Source organism: Urocampus carinirostris, chromosome 5 (assembly GCF_059441175.1).
Source record: "Urocampus carinirostris isolate Australia breed hairy pipefish chromosome 5, RoL_Ucar_1.0, whole genome shotgun sequence".
NCBI classification, from domain to species: domain Eukaryota; kingdom Metazoa; phylum Chordata; class Actinopteri; order Syngnathiformes; family Syngnathidae; genus Urocampus; species Urocampus carinirostris.
Window position 1 is genome coordinate 36,717,949 of NC_142353.1, and position 20,126 is coordinate 36,738,074.

The following is a 20,126-nucleotide window of genomic DNA, read 5'->3' on the forward strand; positions in this document are numbered from 1 at the left end:
ATGCTTTTATCTTCTGTGACTATGATCATATGTACTGCAGTTTGGTAATTGAAGTTTGGTACCCTTGGGCTTCCATAGAGCATAGGGTGCACACTCAAGAACTACATTAATGGGGATACAAAGTAGGTAAGTAAACAAGAAACGAATGAAACCGGGAATTTATTGATATTCCATTCAAAAATCAACATTACTTATAGGGTTAACTTAACCAAATAACCTCCACAGGGACCCGAGAAAGAGTTGGCTCTTTTCAGTGAGCCGAGCCGAAAAAGCCGGTTTTCAAAAAAGAGACGGAATTCTACAACCCCGGTCATATTTTCGCGAGGTTCGAGGATGCGCACGGGATATCGCGAGATCAAGTTGAATGCAGGATATTTTCAGTTTTATTACTTTATATTGTATTTTTATTTATATGTATATCAGACTGAACATCTCCCTTGTTTTTGAATACTGTATTTTTTCCCAAGAATTTTGGCAGTAAAACTTCAAAAAAACGACCGCAATGCATTTTGGGGCACAGAGCATAAAGTTGTGTATTTTTTTTTTTAATGTTTCTTTTTTATTGAACATCATCATTTCGAACATAATCGCCATAAAATGGCCAAAAGAACACTACGAATAAGAGAAAACAATCACATAAATAAAATTAGATAAAAAGAAAAATAATAATTATGACACGTTTATTCAATACAAGGTGGGATTCTTAAGTACCGGTAAATTATATCCTGTTTGGACTTTGGGAATGTTGTTAAACTTAAAGGGACAGTGTGTCATATTTAGTGCCTCATAGTGGTACAAAATAACTTTCATCTAGTAAAAACAAAATAAAAAATGTTGATTTGAATACTAAGCAAAAATAAACGAAGTTGCCTCACAATGTTAATTTTGACCCCAAAAAATCATAGGTCGAGAAATTTGTATTCTTTTCACATCATGGAATTCCCACTTAGATCGGCGCCATGTTTGTCCGCCATCCTGCTGTGTATCACTGGCCCTCGCTCGTATCAGACAACCCAATGCCACCTAGATGCAGCCTTCTTTTTAAAAACATTGAAACAATGTAAGCCACCAAGAGGACCTGGAGCGACTAAAGCACTCTATTAGTGTAGCCTGAAAATGGGAAAAGTAAGAGAAGGCCTGTTTAAGTACAGTCTAAATGCCAACCCAAATCCCCCAAAAAGATGAAAATAAGAAGAGTGCCAGTAATGTTTACCGCAGTATAAAATAATTTTGTACAAAAAAAATATCACGTGTTTACCAGTAGCCCTTTGGCCACCTTGCCCTTAGCTTTCAGTGAGAATTTTAGCCCCCACCCCATATCCAACATAGCGACTGTCAATAAAGGAAAGCTGACTGTGAGGGTCACCGCTTCGAAAACAATTGGAAATTGGCGTGTTTTTTCCATTGAAATCCGAAACATCTGCGTTTGCCTATTTTGCCTAGAGACTGTGTCGGTTTTCAAAGAATATAATATCGAGAGGCACATCCAGGCGAAACACGCAGACTACAAAAATCTAACTGGAATAGAACACTGTGAAAAGATGAAGCAACCGGAAGCTGTTTAACGGCACTTCAGCTCTTTTTCACGAGACCCTGCGAATCAAATTCAATTGCAACAAAGGCAAGCTACAAGGTCGTGACGGACAAATTATAGTGTACTGATTAAAGTATACTGAACTATCAAAACGTTAAATCGATTTCACTTAAAGTGTGTGTGGCCACCCCTTCAGAATAACTAAACAAGGTTTTTCATCTGTTTTTTGAACATCATGATCTAAAAACCTATGCGGTGCTCCAAAAAGGCCAGACAAGTTTTGAAAAGATTAAACTCAGCTCTTTGATTCAATTGGTGAATCATTTTTTTTTTAGAATAATTGATTTACCACCCATATTCACTACATATTGCAAGAGTATTTGGCAGAGGTGTAGAGATGATGGATAACAGTGGAACGGAGTTGCAGGTAAGTCAGTTGTTTTCACACAGGGGCGGATGTTTATTTTTCCTAACAGCAGAACTAAGTGTAAAACAGGCGACTGCCAAAGAAGTGACGTTGGAGTGTTTGGGAAGACTTCTCCGCTTCGTTTGCTTTCTCTTATTGGCTCACGTCTCCCAGCAAGATGGCGTCTCAGCTCCTCCCATGGGCGTGCCAAGGAAGCCCCCTGGGCTTCACAATCTCCTACACCAGAGCCTTGATGTCTGGTGTCCCAAAACAGCGCCTTGTCGTTCTGCGTCAACAATGTCTGGGTGTGCTGATGTGCTATCAGCAGTACGTCCCGTAAACAACATCTTCCACCACTTATGCATGCCCTAAACTTTCACTACACATTGAATCAAGGCACAGTCAGTAAATATCTATTGCATTAAACTCAATAAATGTAACTTGTAGTCAATCGTATCAAATCATTTTTAGTCAAATGTATGAAAACCTTTAATATGGATGTTAAGAGGGGACTGTATGAGAGTGTGATTGTGCAGACTGTGTTGTATGGTGAAGAGCGTTGATGCAGATTTGAGAAGGAAATGTTTTTGAGATGAAGTGTTTGAGGAGTATGTTAGCAGTGACAAGATTGTATATTGAGAAATGAAATTGTGAGAAACAGAACTGGAGGAGTAGTGGAACTGAGCAAGGGTGTGGATAAGAGAGTACTCAGTTGGTTTGGACACATGGAGAGGATGGATGAGGAGCGAATGTTGAAGAGGATCTACAGAGCAGAAGTCGATGGAAGGAGACCAAGAGGAAGGCCGCGATTGACGTGGATGGATGGTGTTATGAGTGCACTGCAGGAAAGAGGTCGAAATCTAATGAATCTAGGAATGAGTGGAGAGGTGTTGTGAAAGGATAGTGGGATGTTTAGACGTGTTCCAAGGGATGGGCAGGGAACCTGTATGATGCCACAGGGGTAAACCAGTAAAAGCTATCGGGCCCTGCTGTTGAACAGAAGAGTGTGTTGTGTCACCCTGACCCCTGTGACATGGCCGCTTTCTTGTGTCCCGTTTCATCTGAAGGGACGAAAGCATGACCAACTTTGGTGCTGAGGTGCCTAACTTGTTTGGGTGTTTGAGCATTTTGGTTGGCCATGGTCCAAAAATTTTGTGTGTGATTTTTTTTTTGCTACTTTTCCCCATTTTTATTTTCTTTGTTTATTGTCTTTGTTTTTTGTATGCGTTTGTCTTGCTGTCGGTCACCCCTCTCAAGGAATATGACCAGGTTGGATAGATAGATACAGTGGAACCTCGGTTTTCGAACGCCTCTCAGTGTCACGAGGTGAGACCGGACCGGACTAGAACGGAGGCAGGAAGGGAGAACTCAATTGCGTGACGATCAAAACTTTTATTTACCAAAATAAAAGTCGTCCAAAAACTCCGGGACAAAACAGAACAAAAACATTCTTACACTCAGAATGGTCAGGTACAGGTTTCCTCCGACTCAAACTAAACAGGACAGGGCATAACAGAACGGAAAAGGTGTAATGAGCCAACACCCGCAATACCCACAACCCAACCTTAAGTAGCACACAAGCAATTAGCTGATCTGCTTCAGCTGGTGCCCAGGGGGCGGGGCAGACCGGTCGCCACGGCGACCATGCTGGCCATGACACTCAGTTCGAACAAATCGGTGTCCGACCAAAAATTTCGAGAAATTCTTGCTTCGCTTTTCGGTCAAAAAATCGGAGTTCGAACGCCGGTAATGCGTACGCTAGGGTGCCATGCTGAGCGGCGTACAGGTGTTTTAGCCCCTTATTATGCCTCCGAAGAAAGTCAGTGCAAGCAGCAAAGTTGCTACAGGTGAAAAAAGAAAAGTAGTGCGTACAACTATTGCATTTAAGAAAGAAATAATAGCCAAATATGAAGGAGGTGTGCGAGCGCCTTCTGCTGACCACCACAAAGGTAAGAAATCCTATTCATAAGATTACGATAACGCGAACGTACGATTAACCTGGGTTAGCTTTAAGTTTACGTTAAACACTCAGGGTGTTGGAACGGAGCCCAACATTGAGGGTGTTGGGACACAGCCTCCTTTCCAATGAACCGCTCACCACTTGTTGTGGAGACCCGGGTGCTAAATGACTTGTAAACGACCTGATTTTTTTGATTTTTACACGTTCATGTTAGCGGAATCTTTCGGAAGATTACGATAACGCGAACGTACGATTAGCCTGGGTTAGCTTTATGTTAAACATTCAAGGTAAATATTCAGTGTATTGGAACGGATTAAAACGATTTACATTATTTTTAATGGGAAAAAGGATTTCGGTGATCGAACAAATCAGTTTTCGAACAGGGTTCTGGAACGGATTATGGTCGAGAACCGAAGTTCCACTGTATTCGCTACACACATTTCTATCTTACCGAATCTGGCCCTCTGTCTGAAAAGTATGGACACCCTGGACCTAGTAATGAAAAAAACTGGCCAGATATTGTACATCTCCAGGGTTTTGTACAATCCTCTGTTGTTCTCCTCGCAAGCTCAAAACTCATCGATGTATTCTCTTCTTATTAAACTACCGTAAATTCCGGACTATAAGCCGCTACTTTTCCCCCAAACTTTCAACCCTGCGGCTTATTCAGTGATGCGGCCAATTTATGTCATTTTTCCAACGGCCGCCAGCGGCGCTCGAGTACAAAAGGTAAGATTTAGACTGGTGGAATATATGTGCCGAGGAAGACTGCAACTTCTTAGCTTGTGCACAAATTAAATTAGCGTAGACATATCCTCATCATGCAAATTGCAAAAAAAAGGCACATGACGCAACTTTCAAGCTAAATGCAATCGAGCAGTCCGATAAAGAAGGAAACAGAGCTGCTGTACGTAATCTTTACCTTGCGAGCGTGTTGATAGCGTGTTTTTGAATAAGGGAGCGTCGTCTATGTGACAAAACCTCTTTCCCATATTGAAGGAAGACGACTTTGATGACCTGTTATAAGGAGCAAGATAAGGACGGCTTACCGTGATCTCTAAATGTAAGGTATGTTTTTTCAACAGTACCGTTAACTGCGTCACAAGCGTGTTTCTAGTAGCGTTTTGCTACCCTTCACAGGCACGGTTTGGGATGAAAGTTATAATATTATTATTAAAGCTTTGAAAACTCTCTCGGTGTACCGTCTTTCTTTGTAAATATGTGTAACCATGTATAATATGTATTTGCAACTGTATATTTTTGGAATGTATTTATTTTAGAGACTTATTCTGATATGTTTTCCACGGCGAATCAAAAAGAAGGGGTGAATACAACGGGGGCTGATGGGAAGTGGAGTAAAGGAGAGACGAGTTTGTGGACGCGGCCGACAATGGTGGATATATATTTTTCCCATCTTACCTTTGGAAATATACACTTTTTCCCTTGGATTACTTTCAACGGGCACCCGGACTCTGCAGGTCTGCATCAAACATTGATAACCGGTATCATTTTACCTTCATTTTGCCAGCTGTGGTTTTTGGACTGTGTCGGGTATGGGTTCATTTCGTGTTTGTGTTGCATTTTCTCAATGTGGGCGCATGTGGCTAATAGACATGTGCGGCTTGTGTATGTACAAAATCGATTTTCCTTCCGGAATGTGGTGAGTGCGGCTTATAATCAGGTGCGCTCTATAGTCCGGAATTTACGGTACAAACTTATCTCTTGATACACTTACATGTTAACAGTTTGGATCCCCACAAGATTCATGCCTTATTCCCACCGATTTTAATAATAGCTATTCATGCCAACAGGTGTCGTGCTATACCCAAGCTTCAGTTCGAGCCGCATCTGTCATCACAACCACATCATAAAGCAGATGGACGCCGGAGAAGGAAAAAAAACAAAACAAAGTACATTTATGTTTTCACCGTGCAATTTTCAACACGCTCGTCACATCTGCTGGAGGAGGCCCGCGTCGCCGGCTAGCCCGCGGCGGCGGCGGCTAGCTTGCGTGTTTGCGACGTGCACGTGCTTGTCCGCCGCGGACGTTTAAATAGCCGCCACGCTAACGGCGGCGCCTTCACTGGGTGCCCGCGCCAAGGACGCCGTCATCGGGATGAGGATGCTCGCTTTGACCTGTGAGTTTTTGGGGCATTTTCAATTCATTCAGTGCCGGACGTTTGGGAAATGTAGTTCTTTAGCTCTATAGGCAATAGGAAATATAAGAAAGCTTGATCCTTTAAACTCCTTTAGAAAAACAGTCCAACATTGCTCAGTTTCTCGAAAATACTCGTTTCCAAGAGACCTTCGAAAAACAAGAATGCATCTCAAGTCAAAATTTCGCTTTAGTGCTTTGTATTGTTGCATTTGGGATACCTCCGATATTGAAACATCGCTTTCCATTAACACAAGGCAACATGTTTAATTGCTGTTAAAAATGTCGTGAAAAATTGTTCAAACCTCACATTGTTTGTTTGCTGTTAATAGCGTCGTCGATAAAATTGTTCAAACCAAACCAAAAATTGATGGCGGTAACACTGAACGGATGCGTGAACTGTTTCCTGCGATCGCACACTCTCAATCTCTGGATAGAGGAAGAAAAGCAACACAAAGAAGTCAAAGTCAACCTTATTGTCAATTCTGCAGGATAAACAGAGAACTGAAATTACGTTACTCTCAAACCACATGTCTAGGAGCTAAAATAAACCCCACTATGCTAGCACACAATACACTAAGACACATAATTAGACAGTGCGGACACACAAATCATAAAGTGCATAAAAAAGTGGGGGCTCCTCGATGTGTGGTCGAAGATCTGGTCCATGCCAGGGTGATTTATCATACTGAAATCATTCCCAAAGGCTTGATACTTAAGTCAAGTCATATTTGTTTGTGACGCCCTTAATCACAAGGAGTCTCAAAGGGCTGTACAGATGAAAGACGACTATTACACCGTCTCCTGATCTAAAACCTACATGAGGGCAAGGAAAATCTCAAAAACCTCAAAATGAGGAAAATGAAGAAACCTTGAGAAGGGACCTCACATGAGGTAATCCTCCTTCAAGGATGACCAGGCTGCCATAGATGTTGCAAGGACATCAACAGAAAATCCACAGACATCATGAACAGCTAGAAAATATTAGAATGCATATATAATTATAAAAAAACACAAAAATACCATTGAAAATATAAGTAACACTGATTAGCAACCCCAAAGCCTTTAAAACATATTTTTAAATAAACAAAAACAAACCAATTTTTTACTTTTTGGCGCTCAGGGTCAATACTTCTGAAAAGGTACTTCTACGTTATGGCACTGAATGAGTTGATATAATATCACTTAAAATTTGTGCTCCAAGAAAACACCCCAAAACAGTGTAAAATGAGATAGATGACCTAAATGATATTTGTTTTTATATGTTTCTTCAGTGTTTTTTGCGCTTTTCTTCCTCCCTCACGCAATTGGTAAATGCCCTCCAAACACAAATTCATGAAAAACAATGATGATGCTCATGGTGATTGCGATGCTAACCATGTCTTACAGAGGGGGAGGTTGTCTACGCGTGTCACAATGAAACAGCGGTGATGTCATGTGGTGAGAAAATTCATTTTCCCCCCCCTTTTCAACCTGTAGGGGCACTGAGTGTTTAGTATTTGTACTCATATATATTAGGACATATGTATTTATATTTTTATTAATATAATTATTGTTGTTCATTTTAGGAACTTAAACTTAAAACGTTTGTGTATCATTGTGTGTGTAGGATCACTTTTACTGTGAATTTTGGTATCGATCGATGCCCATCAGATACTTTTTTTTGGTAAATGTCACGATCATTAAATAATTGAAGCATCCCCTCTTGATTTTATACTGTAATTGGGATAAACACCGCATAAAATTTTTAGCCACTAAAATATTTCATTTTATTTATTAAAGAACCAAATCGCAAAATTTAACAATAGGAACAAAAAAATTGAAATATTTATATTACTACTGTTTCAAAGAATAATCCAAGAGAGTCTAACCAGAAAAGCAGCAATGTGACAAAAAATGCAAATACTCTCTATCTACAGAACTAAAATACCTTCGATTTCACCATGTTTTGAAACAAATCCATTTAATTAATTCAATTTAAATCAATTAATGCATATAAGGTGTCCATTTTCCCTCATTGGCTCTGTTGCCATAGTGACAACGAATATACTGTATTGGTTTTTATGAAGGAAGTTATTCAGGATGTTATTTAGGGGGAGTTTTTTCATGTGTTTATGTAATGTTGGGTAGTTGCCACAGTAGCAGATGACTTAACCAAGCCAATTACATCGAGCATTTTCTGTAGTTGATGAGAAAGTCCCAACTGCTCTGTCATTTTTAGCTTGTGGAAGTGGGCACATACATTTTGGCCCTTTCTTCTGCCTGGCAGGCATGATGGAGCTGTTGGCCAGGTAGAGAGAGGTGCTAAAAGTTAACTTGTCAGTCACACTCAGGCATAAGCTTACAGAATGAACCTGGAGCACTGGGTGAGAGAGAGAGAATGGATAAATGACCTTTAGTGCCATTACACAAGTATTAGAAATTCTAGGGCTTTTCCTATCAGTGCAAGTATAACACATTAAAAATGTGAAAATGTGCTAAAGGATTAATAAAAACATTTAAAAAAATATTAATGCCTTAGAAGAAATATGTACATAATCACAATTGCAGTTGTACAGAACATTATGTTCAGGAACGGTGTAGATGGATGGCTTTTGGGAAGAAGCTATTCCTCATTGCTCTGATGAACCTGTAGCGCCCCCTGGAGGGCAGGAGGTCCAAAATATGTAACCTGTCCTTCATGATGTTTTCGGCTCTGCTGTGGCACCTAGTGGAGTAGATGCCCATCAGGGCGGGGAGAGGGCAGGCAATGATGCACTGTGCTGCTTTCACTGTCTTCTGCAGCATCCCCGCACTATTTATATTTGAGAAAATCGGTGGAGGAGTGAAGTATCGATCCGAGGAAAATAGTATCCATCCAATCCAAATAGTGGCTTAGTATCGATATTTAGAACGATCCTGCCACCCCAAAGTGACACAAAAGTGGCGATTTAAAGTCGGAAATTGATGGTAAGTGACATTTAGTGTGTGTTTGTTTCCAGAGTCGGGCTTCAAGATCCACTTGGACCACATCTTGTTCAAAGTAGGTGTGGGCACCCGCTGCGGTGAGGGCAAGCGCCATCCCGAAGACGGCGAGGGGGTCTTCTGCGCTTTCCCTTGGTCCGAGTTGGTGGTGGAGGACTTGTGAGAAAACGCACCTGCATACACAGACACTCGGTGGTGGGCAGTGCATTTCACACCTAAGCCTTCAGTAGTGCTACTTCTGAATCCACCCAACCCATTATAACCATTTTATAGTTATAAAACCTTAACTACAGTTACAGCTGGGTCAAATATGAAAAAAAAGCATTATTTAGGAATATAGCAGCATTTTACTCAGTACACAGAATCCATTCTCATTTTTTTCCTTAAGACGAGTTCAATGACTCTGTTGCACCGGTTATCCGTATGTTTCGGTTTCATCAAGAAGTTCTTTTCTATCGAAGCTACTGCTGAAAGTTGAACCTGTCCCGTTATTTTTCAGGAGGGCTAAAGTCTTTTCTTCACTTTTTTGTTCTGATACTTCCATTAAAAACCCCTAGCCAATCATAGTTGCTGAATCCGCTGACATTTTCCTATGCCTTCTAAAAGGCCCTGGCTTCGCCATCTCGAAGTCTGATTGGCTAGACCAGGAGTCGGGAACCGGTGGCCCGTGGGCCTTAAATAGGTATTTTAATGAGTACATATGGCTCGTAGGGAAAATTTAAACAGTGCAACAATATCAAAATTCACATTATCCTGACTGACGCTCAAATAAAACCAGTACTTGGATGGAGGCTACAGGGCTTGGTCCACTATATATAGGACACAATTTTTATTACAGTTTAGACTCAAGATTTCACGCCAACAGCTCCAGTTTTGGCTGTAAATTGCTAAATCATCCTTTATGTGGAAGCTTATTAAACAATCCATGTTCATTGTTGAGACACTTTGTGAAAAAAAGCCACAGAACACACGTTTTACCCAGAAGCTCCAGCAGAGAATTTAGAGCAATTTAATTGTAGAGCAGTAAGAATGGGTGGAGCTATCCACAGCCCGCGCACACTCTTTCTCCTTTGCCCACTCTGTCTGCACTGAAGGTTAATACGTTGGTATACTCGCTTGCAGTATTTTGTGACATTTTTCCAAAAGAACTTTGTTTGCACCTTGTTTTGAGACCAATGTTTGGGACAAAAGGAAGCCTCAACACTCTTAAGTAACTGCAGGGAATGGGACAATTTTAAGTGGTATAATTATACTGATATAGGACACAGGCTCTGGCATTATTATTATTTCATAGATTTGATCAAATCATCTAAAATCACACTGTGAAATAAAATGGGTTGTTTGTCTGGAGAGCGGGTTTAAAATATATGGAGAGGCTCTCTCTCCCTAAAAAAATCCAAAGATTTTTACTTTTATGGCTCTCTGGGTCAAAAATGTTCCAGACCCCTAGGCTAAACCAACAGCTTCATTAAAACTGATGTATGCCTCAGGGCCTGCAGAACTGATTGTGAAGGCCTCGGGATAGATTTCTGACCCTGGTAACAAGTAATGGCTAAAAGGTGATTGGTAAAATCAGAGGTGTCAAACTCGTTTTAACTCGGGGGCCACACGATAGAACAAACATTCTGTCGAGGGCCGGACTAGTAGTTTAAAGAGAAAGAAAAAGAGACAAAGAAATAAGAGACACAGAGAGTGAAAGAGGGAGTGGGAAAGAGAAAAAAAGACACAGAGAGTGAAAGAGAGAGTGGGAAAGAGAAAAAGAGACACAGAGAGTGGGAAAGAGAAAAAGAGACACAGAGAGTGGGAAAGAGAGTGGGAAAGAGAGAAAGAGAGACACAGAGAGTGAAAAAGAGAGAGTGGGAAAGAAAGAAAGAGACACAGAGAGTGAAAGAGGGAGTGGGAAAGAGAAAAAGAGACACAGAGAGTGAAAGAGAGAGTGGGAAAGAGAAAAAGAGACACAGAGAGTGGGAAAGAGAAAAAGAGACACAGAGAGTGGGAAAGAGAGTGGGAAAGAGAGAAAGAGAGACACAGAGAGTGAAAAAGAGAGAGTGGGAAAGAAAGAAAGAGACACAGAGAGTGAGAAAGAGAGAGTGGGAAAGAAAGAAAGAGAGAGAGTGGGAAAGAAAGAAAGAGACACAGAGAGTGAGAAAGAGAGGGTGGGAAAGAAAGAAAGGGAGAGAGAGAATGGGAAAGAAAGAAAGAAAGAAAGAGAGGGAAAGAAAGAAAGAAAGAGAGCAAGAGCGAGAGAAATAAATACAAGTACAGTGTCTTTGTTCGAGGCACCTGGCTTTGGCAACAACATGTTGACCTATTTCAACTTGCAGCTTGTTTTTCTCTTGCACTTCTCTGAGTGTCGTCTCGCGGGCCGGATTCAAAACCTTAGCAGGCCTGATCTGGCCCGCGGGCCGCCTGTTTGACACCTGTGGGTTAAATGCTTAGATATGAAAGCACACTTTTGGAAGCGCAACAACGGGAAAAGAAATGAAAGAAAAACTGACAATTCATAAACAATATATGATTAACATCACATAATTCAGATCGTTTTCAGGCCATCAGAGAAAGCCTTGCAAGCCCTGTGACTCCAATTTCAGATGCAAGAACCGACGTTCCTGCGAGGTTCCTGTCACCGAGATGGTGTTCGGAGAGTATCCCTGCAAGGAGGGCACGCGCTATCTGCAGGTGGCCTACAACTGCGTGGCACAAGCGCCCCCACTGCCACCACCACCCGCGCCTGCTAAAGCTGACAGTATGACGATACACACAAATATGAATATAACATACCACACGAAAAACACACTTTTTGGTGTTATTTTTCAGGTGATGACAAGACCGCTTGAGATGGTTTTCAGTATGGACGCTACTATTTTTCTGATGATTCACAGAAACATGATGTTGTCGTGTAGCAGAATTAAAATTGAATAAAAACGTTTTAATCATTGACTTGTGTGGTTATTTTCTTTTCAAAATACTCAGATACAGCACCTTCATCATCTGGTCGCTGTTGTTTTTGGGTGTAAAGCATCATTCTGCTCTTCAGAAATGAGCTAGACTTCGGCAGTAACAGGCATGTGACAATACTGATACTTGATCGTAATTTAAAACATTTGGCTCCGAAATTTAGAGTATCACATGGTACAATACGGGCAGCACGGCAGCGCAGTGGTTAGCGCGTGTCAGGACCAGAACGGAAACAGGACCCAATTGGGTTGTTTCTCACAAGTTTGATTAAAGGAAAGAGAAAGGGTTGCGCCCACGATCCGGGGATTGCTGGACGCGGGAAGCGGGTCGCTCTGAATGCGGAAGTGGATCTTCTGTTGCGAGCGATGGCGGTGTCGGGAATGGAAAAACAGGCCAGTAGCCGAGACAGGAGAGTAAAAACGTGGTCAGGGTCGTAAGCGAGTCGTAGGCCAGGAAAGGAGAGTAGACGTGGTCGGGGACAAAAAGAGGTCGAAAGCCGGGACGGGAGAGTAGACGTGGTCAGGATCAAAAACGGGTCGAAGCCAGGGGACAGACGGGAGCCAAAAACAGGTGGGAGTCAGGGTCGAAAAAGGCTTGCCTAGTGTTAACTAAGGTTCGCAGGCGGAGTGACAAAAGGGGACAGATAGGTGTGGGTTTAAATAGGGACAGGGAGCCAATCAGAGTCCGAGGCAGTTGGCACCAAAGGAGCGGGCACACCGGTAATCATGGCAGCGCGTGTGTGGCACAGTTCTGAGGTCATGGGATCAAACCTTCCTGTGTGGAGTTTGCATGTTCTCCCCGTGCTTGCGTGGGTTTCTTCCGGGTACTCAAGTTTCCTCCCACATTCCATAAACATGCATGTCAGGTTAATTGGCCGGTCCGAATTGTCCCTAGGTGTGAATGAGTGAGTGAGTTGTCTGTCTCTGTGTCATGCAACTGGCTGCCAACCAGTTCAAGGTGTCCCCTGGCCACTGACCGAAGACAGCTGGGATGGGCTCCAGCACCCCCGCGACCCTAATGAGGATAAGCGGTGCAGATAATGGATGGATGGACATGGTACAATACGCATTGTATCACTTGTGGCTTTCATATTTTTGGTTTAAAAAACGAAACTTTGTGGTGATGACATCACATCCTTCGCTATTGTGAAGCTAAAAGCTCAAAGCCGATTCGTCCAATAAAGAACTTTCCCCATTTATATATTTTTGTATCTATATTCAAATTATTTATCTATTTGAATGACTAAATAACTACACGGATACTTGTGTTTATACGTGCTAATAGACACATTGTAATTGTCGTTGTGAAGCCATCGCCAAGATTACATTTAGAGCTCCCCTAATGACATTTAGACGTGGTGCATTCAGGGTAGTAGGGAACTTCTAAACCCATCACCAAGTGCTGCACATTATTTTTTTTCTTCAATTGCAATATAGTAATCCCTCGTTTTTTGCGGTCAAAGGGCACCAGAACCTTCCGCGGCATGCAAAAATCTACCAAGTATCCTTCCCTCGTCATCTTCGACTTAGCAAAAGTCGGCTGGGAATAATGGATCACAGCTGCATGGGTGCAGCTCATTACAGCCGAAAAGAACAGAAAAAAGCCGTCACACATGACACAATTTTGCTCTCTTGACCCCAGCATAAGTCGACTTGGGATAATGGCCTGTGGCCAAAACAGAGGATTTCATTTCAGGCGGGATGCAATGGTACGCTTCAGCAGAGTGAACAAAAACAAAATTGTGCTCTTCCAGTGGAGTGAAAATAATGGATCGCAGCTTCAAATATAGATTTCATTTTAAACGGGCCAGAACGTCACGCTTCCCAACAAAAGCCCCCTTCTGCTGGTCTTCGCTTGCAGCAGTAGACATCTGGGGATGATGGATCGCACCTGCATGGGTGCAGTTCGTTTTAGGCAGAAGAAATGGTAAAAAGATCCGCGACCCAAGACAAAAATTTGTTCTATTGGCCCCCGCTCTCATCAATAGTCCACTGGGGATAATGGCTTGTGGCAAAAACAGGATTTCATTTCAGGCGGGCCACAATGGTACGCTTCAGCAAAGTTAACTGAAAGAAAAAATAATCCGCTCTTCCAGTGGAGTGAAAAAAATGGATAACAGCCTCGAATGTAAATTTCATTTCGGACGGGCCAGAACGTCACGCTTCCCAACAAAATACCCTTCTGCTGGTCTTCGCTTGCAGCAATAGACAACTGGGGATGATGGATCGCACCTGCATGGGTGCAATTCATTTTAGGCGTAAGGAACGATCAAAAAGCCACCACTCAACACAAATTTGCTCTATTTGCCCCTGCTTTCTTAAATATTTTTCAACCTGTGATGCCTTGAGGGAGCGGAGTTGGTTGGTTGGATCCCTTAACCCCTAGGGTAGTAGGTGCAGCATTTCCTGTGGTGTGTCTTGGGAAAGTACAGCCTGGTGGCGCCCATCCCTCTCCAGGCCACATATCTTTCCACCTGATCTCGAACCAGGGACCTTTCACAAGTTAGGCGGATGTGCCAACCACTGCAGCACAGAAACACAAAATATTGATTTGGATGGTTGGATGGATCCCTTAAACCACCAGGATCGTAGGGGCAGCATTTCCTCTGGTGTGTCTTGGGCAAGTACAGCTTGGTGGCGCCCATCCCTCTCCAGTCCGACATATGTTTCCACCTGGTCTCGAACCAGGGACCTTGCGCATATTAGGCGAATGTGTTAACCACTGCACTACAAAAACACAAAATTTTGATTTAAATTGCTTGGAACCCCTTAACCACAAGGGTCATAGGAGCACTATTCCCTGTGTTGTGTCTTGGGCAAGTACAGCCTCTTGGCACCCATCCCTCTCCAGGCCAACAAATGTTTCCACCTGGTCTCAAACCAGGGACCTTTCGCCTGTTAGGCAAATGTGCTAACCACTGCACTACCAAAACACAAAATATTGATTTGAATTGGTTGGTTGGACCCCTTAACGACTAGGGTTGTAGGGGCACCATTTCCTGTGATATGTCTTGGGCAAGTACAGCCTGGTGGCGCCCATCCCTCTCCAGGCCAACATGTTTTCACCTGGTCTCGAACTAGGGACCAACGGCATGTTAGGTGAATGAGCTAACCACTGCACTAAAGAAAGACTAGCCAAGTACAAAGAAATGAATAGCAAGGGATTTAAGTACGGTACTACTGAAACCCATAACCCTTCTTCTATTAAGGGTTTAAAGAACTGTGATGATAAATAGTGTACCTGTCCTTTGTCTTAGTCTTCTTCACCTGCTTCCCCCAAATTCCCCTGATCTTTCCATTCCCTTGCATGTTGTTACTCGTAAACCTGTTAAGAAGCTGGAAGAGGTTCTTAGTCCCGTGGGGGGTCCTGGAAAGGCAGGGAAGAGATCCCCCTCTGAGAGTCGCCTTGAGCAGAACACAGCTGGCAGGAGAATTCCAACCAAAGACATGGACTCCACAAGAACATCAGAAAGCTTCAGGGCCTCAAAAAAGGCGGACCAACAAGACCCTGGAATGTTAAATGTAGGGGATGCTCGGACCATGTTGAGGCTTGTCTCCAGCAGAAGACAGCGTGTCTGTGACAACAAACCTAAAAATGAACACATGAAGACAAGTGTACATTTACACACCAACGAGGTACTGATTTTTCATTCATTTTCTGCACCGCTTATCCACAGTAGGGTTGCGGGGGTTCTAGAGCCCATCCCAGCTCTCTTCCGGCGGTGGGTAGGGGACACTCTGAACTGGTTGCCAGCCAACCGCAGGGCACACAGGGACAGACAACTCATTTGCTCATTCACGCTTAGGGACAATTTGGACCCAGCCAATTAACCTAACTCGCGTTTCTAAAGGAGGATAACCACTCAGGCACAGGGGAGAACATGCAAACTCTGTACGGAGAGGCTGGACTTGAACCCAGGACCTTCGCACCGTAGGTCTTCGTGCTAATCACCCGGCAGCCATGCCGCCCAAAAAGGTATCTTTGTGATAAATGTCTTGTATTTTTGGCCTGTCACAGTTCACAGTACCCGCAACCGCCTAAGTCGTCGGGGCACCACTTCCTGTTGTGTGTCCTGGGCAGAGCCTATCCCTCTACAGGTTGTATTTTTGGTTAGGGGTTTGCTCCCCACACAAAACAGATAGTACTGGTTTCCATAGTTACCAGTAGCGGGAGAAGCTTCCTGATTTGACTGACACACAGCACATTCATCATCTGGTCGCCGTTGTTGTGAGTGTAGAAGTCCTCCCGCTCTTCATAAATGAGCCAGACCCCCAAACCCTTATGATACTGATACTAGATCCCAAATTTCTGGGGAAAACTCGTTTCTGGGGGTCAGGAAGAAAAAAAAAGCTTTGTTTACATTCACATCGTACAATAAGTTTTGTTTCCGTAGTACAGTGGTTAGCACATTCGCCTGCCATGCTAAAGATCCCTGGTTTGAGACCAGGAGGAAACATTTGTTGGCCTGGAGACAGATGGGCGCCACCAGGCTGTACTTGCCCAAGACATACCACCAGAGGCCAGCCCAAAGCATAAGCGGGCTAAGCGGCTGCTTAGGGCCCTGAAACCACTAGGGGCCCCCCCAGAGTGTTTTTTTGGTGCCAACTTTGTCCCCATTGTCCCTTTGCGTGTCCACTCAAAAATACTTCTACAGAAATACAACAAAAATACTACACAATGACTACAAACTAAATATCAAATATAGCACCTAAAAACAGGGACCTCATATATTATTTTGCTTTCATTCTGAAAATAAAAAATGGTATAGAATCACTACAAAAATACTACTACAGTAATACTATATACTAATGAAGAATGATTTACTCCAAAATTACTACAAAAAACAACTATAGTAATATCACAAAAATACTGAAGAAATATGACAAAAATACTACTATGGAACTACGACCACAATTCTACAAAAATACTACTAAAATACTGCTTTGGAAATGCATTAATTATACTTCTACTGAAATACTAAAAAATGTAAATACATAATACTATAATATAAAAACTACTCGAGAAACATTACTACAAAAATACTACTACAAGAGGTTTACGAACGGAATACTAAAATTACACCTATAGCGATATTACAAAAATTCCCCTATGGAAATATCACAAAAATACAACAAATATAAAACTACAGTAACACTGTACTACAGAAATACTACAAATATACAACAAACATTCTTATATGGAAATACTACAAAACACATCAGAGATAGTACAAAAATACGAAAATAAATAATACTGCAGTAATACTACTAAAATGCTATCATCATAAAACTACTGTAATAATACAAAAACACGACAAAAATACTCCAGATATACAACAAAAATCTACTTTTGAAATGCAAACAAAGTACAACTGAAATACTAAAACAATACTGCTACGAAAATACTACATAAAATAACATAACATTACAAAAACCTACAGAACTTCAAAAAAAATCCGACTTCAGGAATACTACTTGTGTAAATATTGTGTTAAATATTTTTTATCTTTTTTGTTTTTATCCTTGCAGTTAAACGTGAAACTGGAGTGCCACGTCCAATTTCGTTGTCACAATTTGTTCAACCCATTTTGTAACAATGATAATAAAGATATATTCTATTTTATTCTATCTATTCTATTTTGTTCTATTCTGAACAGGACAAACTAGACGGAAACGCTACCAGACACTGGAGATCCACAACAAACGGAACAAAATAGCCGGGAACGAAACTGGAGATCAATATTAAACAAGACAAAATAAACAGGAGCGATAACGGACAGGAAACACAAAAAGGAAACAACCCACGTCTTGCGGGTGCAGAGGTTTGTTGACAAACTGACAAAAGGTGAGTGAGAGTACTGAGCCTGAATAGGAGGGAACAAACTTTGTGGCAATGATGCTACATCCTTCGCTTCATTCTGCTAAATCCTCCTGTTTGAATAGTACATTCATCAATCAAATGAGGATCAACCAAATAGACATTTGTATCCACTCATGCCTGTACATTTGTTTTTATTTTGACTTCCCGTTTGTCAGCCAATCACATTGTTACCGCACTGGTGGAGGAACCTGTTAAAATGCCCGAAGCTACCTGAGTTGCAGCGTTAGCAGGTTTGCCCCTCCCCGGCTTCGCACTTTAACAATATCCCAAAAACAGAGTTGTACCAGCTGTCTCCGCACACCTCCATGCACCGGGAGGCGGAGACATTTTACGACGGACTGAGGAAGTATTTTACTTGAAGGCGTTCGAAAATCACTAGAATGCTCCGAGGGAAACCAAAAAGACTCACCTGTATACACCAGGTAAGCGATTGAATGCACCTGATCACATAGGAGACATGCGGACACAGACTTACCTAAATCTTCATGAAGAGATATAAACGGAGTAAAGGCATACAGTGGCGCGTCCAGGATTTTTTCCTAGGGGTGGGCAGTTGGGGCCACTTCAAATCTTGAGGTGGAGCACCAGAATTAGAAGCCATCATTTCAGGTTATTGAAGTAAGAAGAGAAAACTATTAGAAAGACTTAAGGACACAGGTACTGATATACTTTGGTGTATCGTGTAATATTTGATGTTACTAAGGATTTAATGTCCGTAGTCCATAATTGGCCATGACGGGTGCTGGGCGGTTCAGAGGTTCAAGACGAGCTATCGCAGCCTCCCCGTGTGAAGTTTGCATGTTCTCCCCGTGCCTGTGTGGGTTTTCTCCCACAATCCAAAAATACATGCATGTCAGGTTAATTGCCCGGTTCAAATTTTCCTGGCAACCAGTTCAAGGTTAGGGGCGGCAGTGGCTCGGGAGGTAGAGCGCTCGTCTTAGGATCAAGAGATCGCAGTTCAAATCCTCTGTGTTACATGTCGAAGTGTCCCTGGGTAAGACACTGAACCCCTAATACCCCCGATAAGCAGCTTACATGGCTGCACGGCTGCTATTGGGAAATGTGAAGCACAATGTAAAGCGCTTTGGGAAGTCTTGACTTGAAAAGCGCTATATAAATGCAGATCATTTCATTTCATTTCATGGTGTCCCCTTCCCACTGCCTGAAATTAGCTGGGATGGGCTCCAGCACTCCCGCAACCCTACTGAGGATAAGCGGTGAAGATAATGGATGGATAAAGTGCATAACTGTCCAGTCAACATTTTGAGTTCCACAACAATTTGTCAGGACCAGAACAGAAACAGGACTCACTTGCGGAACGTTTAACACAAGTTTTATTGAAGGAACGATCCGGTGTTCGCTCTCGTACTCGGTTTGTGTTCCGAATACGGGAGTGGATCTTCCGTGGCGAGCGATGGCGGTGTCGGGAAAAAACGGGTCGGTGGCCGGGACAGGAGAGCAAAAACGTGGTCGGGGTCGGAAGCGAGTCATAAGCCAGAATGGGAGAGCAGACGTGGTCGGGATCAAAAACGCGTCGTAAGTCGGGACCGGAGAGAAGACGTGGTCCAGATCAAAATGGGTCGTAGCCGAAGATAAACGGGAGCAGAAACGGGACAGGTGAGAGTCAGGGTCAAAAAAGGCTTGCCTTGTATCATGGAGATTCGCAGACGGACTAACAACAGGGGACTGACAGGAGTGGGAAGTGAGGCATTGATGTTGCATTGCTCAGATGAGTTAGAGAGCTGTCCCGGATGTCATTATAGAGAGATCCCTCTATGTGACTCTCCGATGTATCAACAAGAGAGTCAACAAGTGTCACGGCTGTTCCCAAATCAGATTGTGGGGACTGTAAACTATCTGACATCTCATCGAGACACAGTTCTGAGGACATGCGATCAAATCCAGCTACCAGCCTTCCTGCGTGGAGTTTGCATGTTCTCCCCCTTCTTGCGCGGGTGTCTTCCAGGCACTCCGGTTTCCTCCCACATTCCAAAAACATGCATGTCAGGTGGATAGTCTGGTCCAAATTGTCCCTAGTTGTGTATAAGTGAGTGAGTTGTCCGTCTATGTGTGCTCTGCAACTGGCTGTCAAGCCATTGAGGGTGTCTCCTGCCCACTGCTTGAAGACGGCTGGGATGGGCTGTGCTCCAGCACTCCCGCGACCCTACCGAGGATAAGCAGTTAGGATAATGGATGGATGGATGAATACAGAGTGATGAAAATTAATGCGTACAGGCCCATGACGAAAGACGTAATCATGTCATTGCTC

General features: G+C 42.8%; 2 protein-coding genes and 1 non-coding gene across 3 annotated transcripts in view; 1 reads left to right on the forward strand and 2 right to left on the reverse strand.

Annotated features, from left to right (window-relative positions):
* mak16 (MAK16 homolog (S. cerevisiae)) overlaps positions 1 to 20,126 on the reverse strand; it is a 43,578-nt gene that overhangs the window by 5,920 nt on the left and 17,532 nt on the right. The gene's annotated exons all lie outside the window — the stretch shown is intronic.
* Positions 54 to 11,945, forward strand: LOC148366200 (L-rhamnose-binding lectin ELEL-1-like). The gene is made up of 7 exons (XM_088336655.1): positions 54 to 126; positions 5,712 to 6,038; positions 7,330 to 7,365; positions 7,445 to 7,495; positions 9,037 to 9,178; positions 11,611 to 11,765; positions 11,837 to 11,945. Exons 2-7 carry the CDS (start codon positions 6,017 to 6,019, stop codon positions 11,854 to 11,856), a joined length of 426 nt encoding a protein of 141 aa, XP_088192781.1. The 5' UTR covers positions 54 to 126; positions 5,712 to 6,016; the 3' UTR covers positions 11,857 to 11,945.
* Positions 14,641 to 14,713, reverse strand: trnai-aau (transfer RNA isoleucine (anticodon AAU)). Its single transcript has one exon. It is a non-coding gene; the product is annotated as a tRNA-Ile (tRNA).

What these genes read in the sequence shown, in the direction of transcription:
- LOC148366200 (XM_088336655.1), top strand. Translation starts at nt 6,017, where the DNA reads ATGAGGATGCTCGCTTTGACCT. An exon ending in CTTCCTCCCTCACGCAATTG is followed by an intron (nt 7,366 to 7,444) that starts GTAAATGCCCTC and finishes CATGTCTTACAG; the next exon opens with AGGGGGAGGTTGTCTACGCG. An exon ending in AACAGCGGTGATGTCATGTG is followed by an intron (nt 7,496 to 9,036) that starts GTGAGAAAATTC and finishes GTTTGTTTCCAG; the next exon opens with AGTCGGGCTTCAAGATCCAC.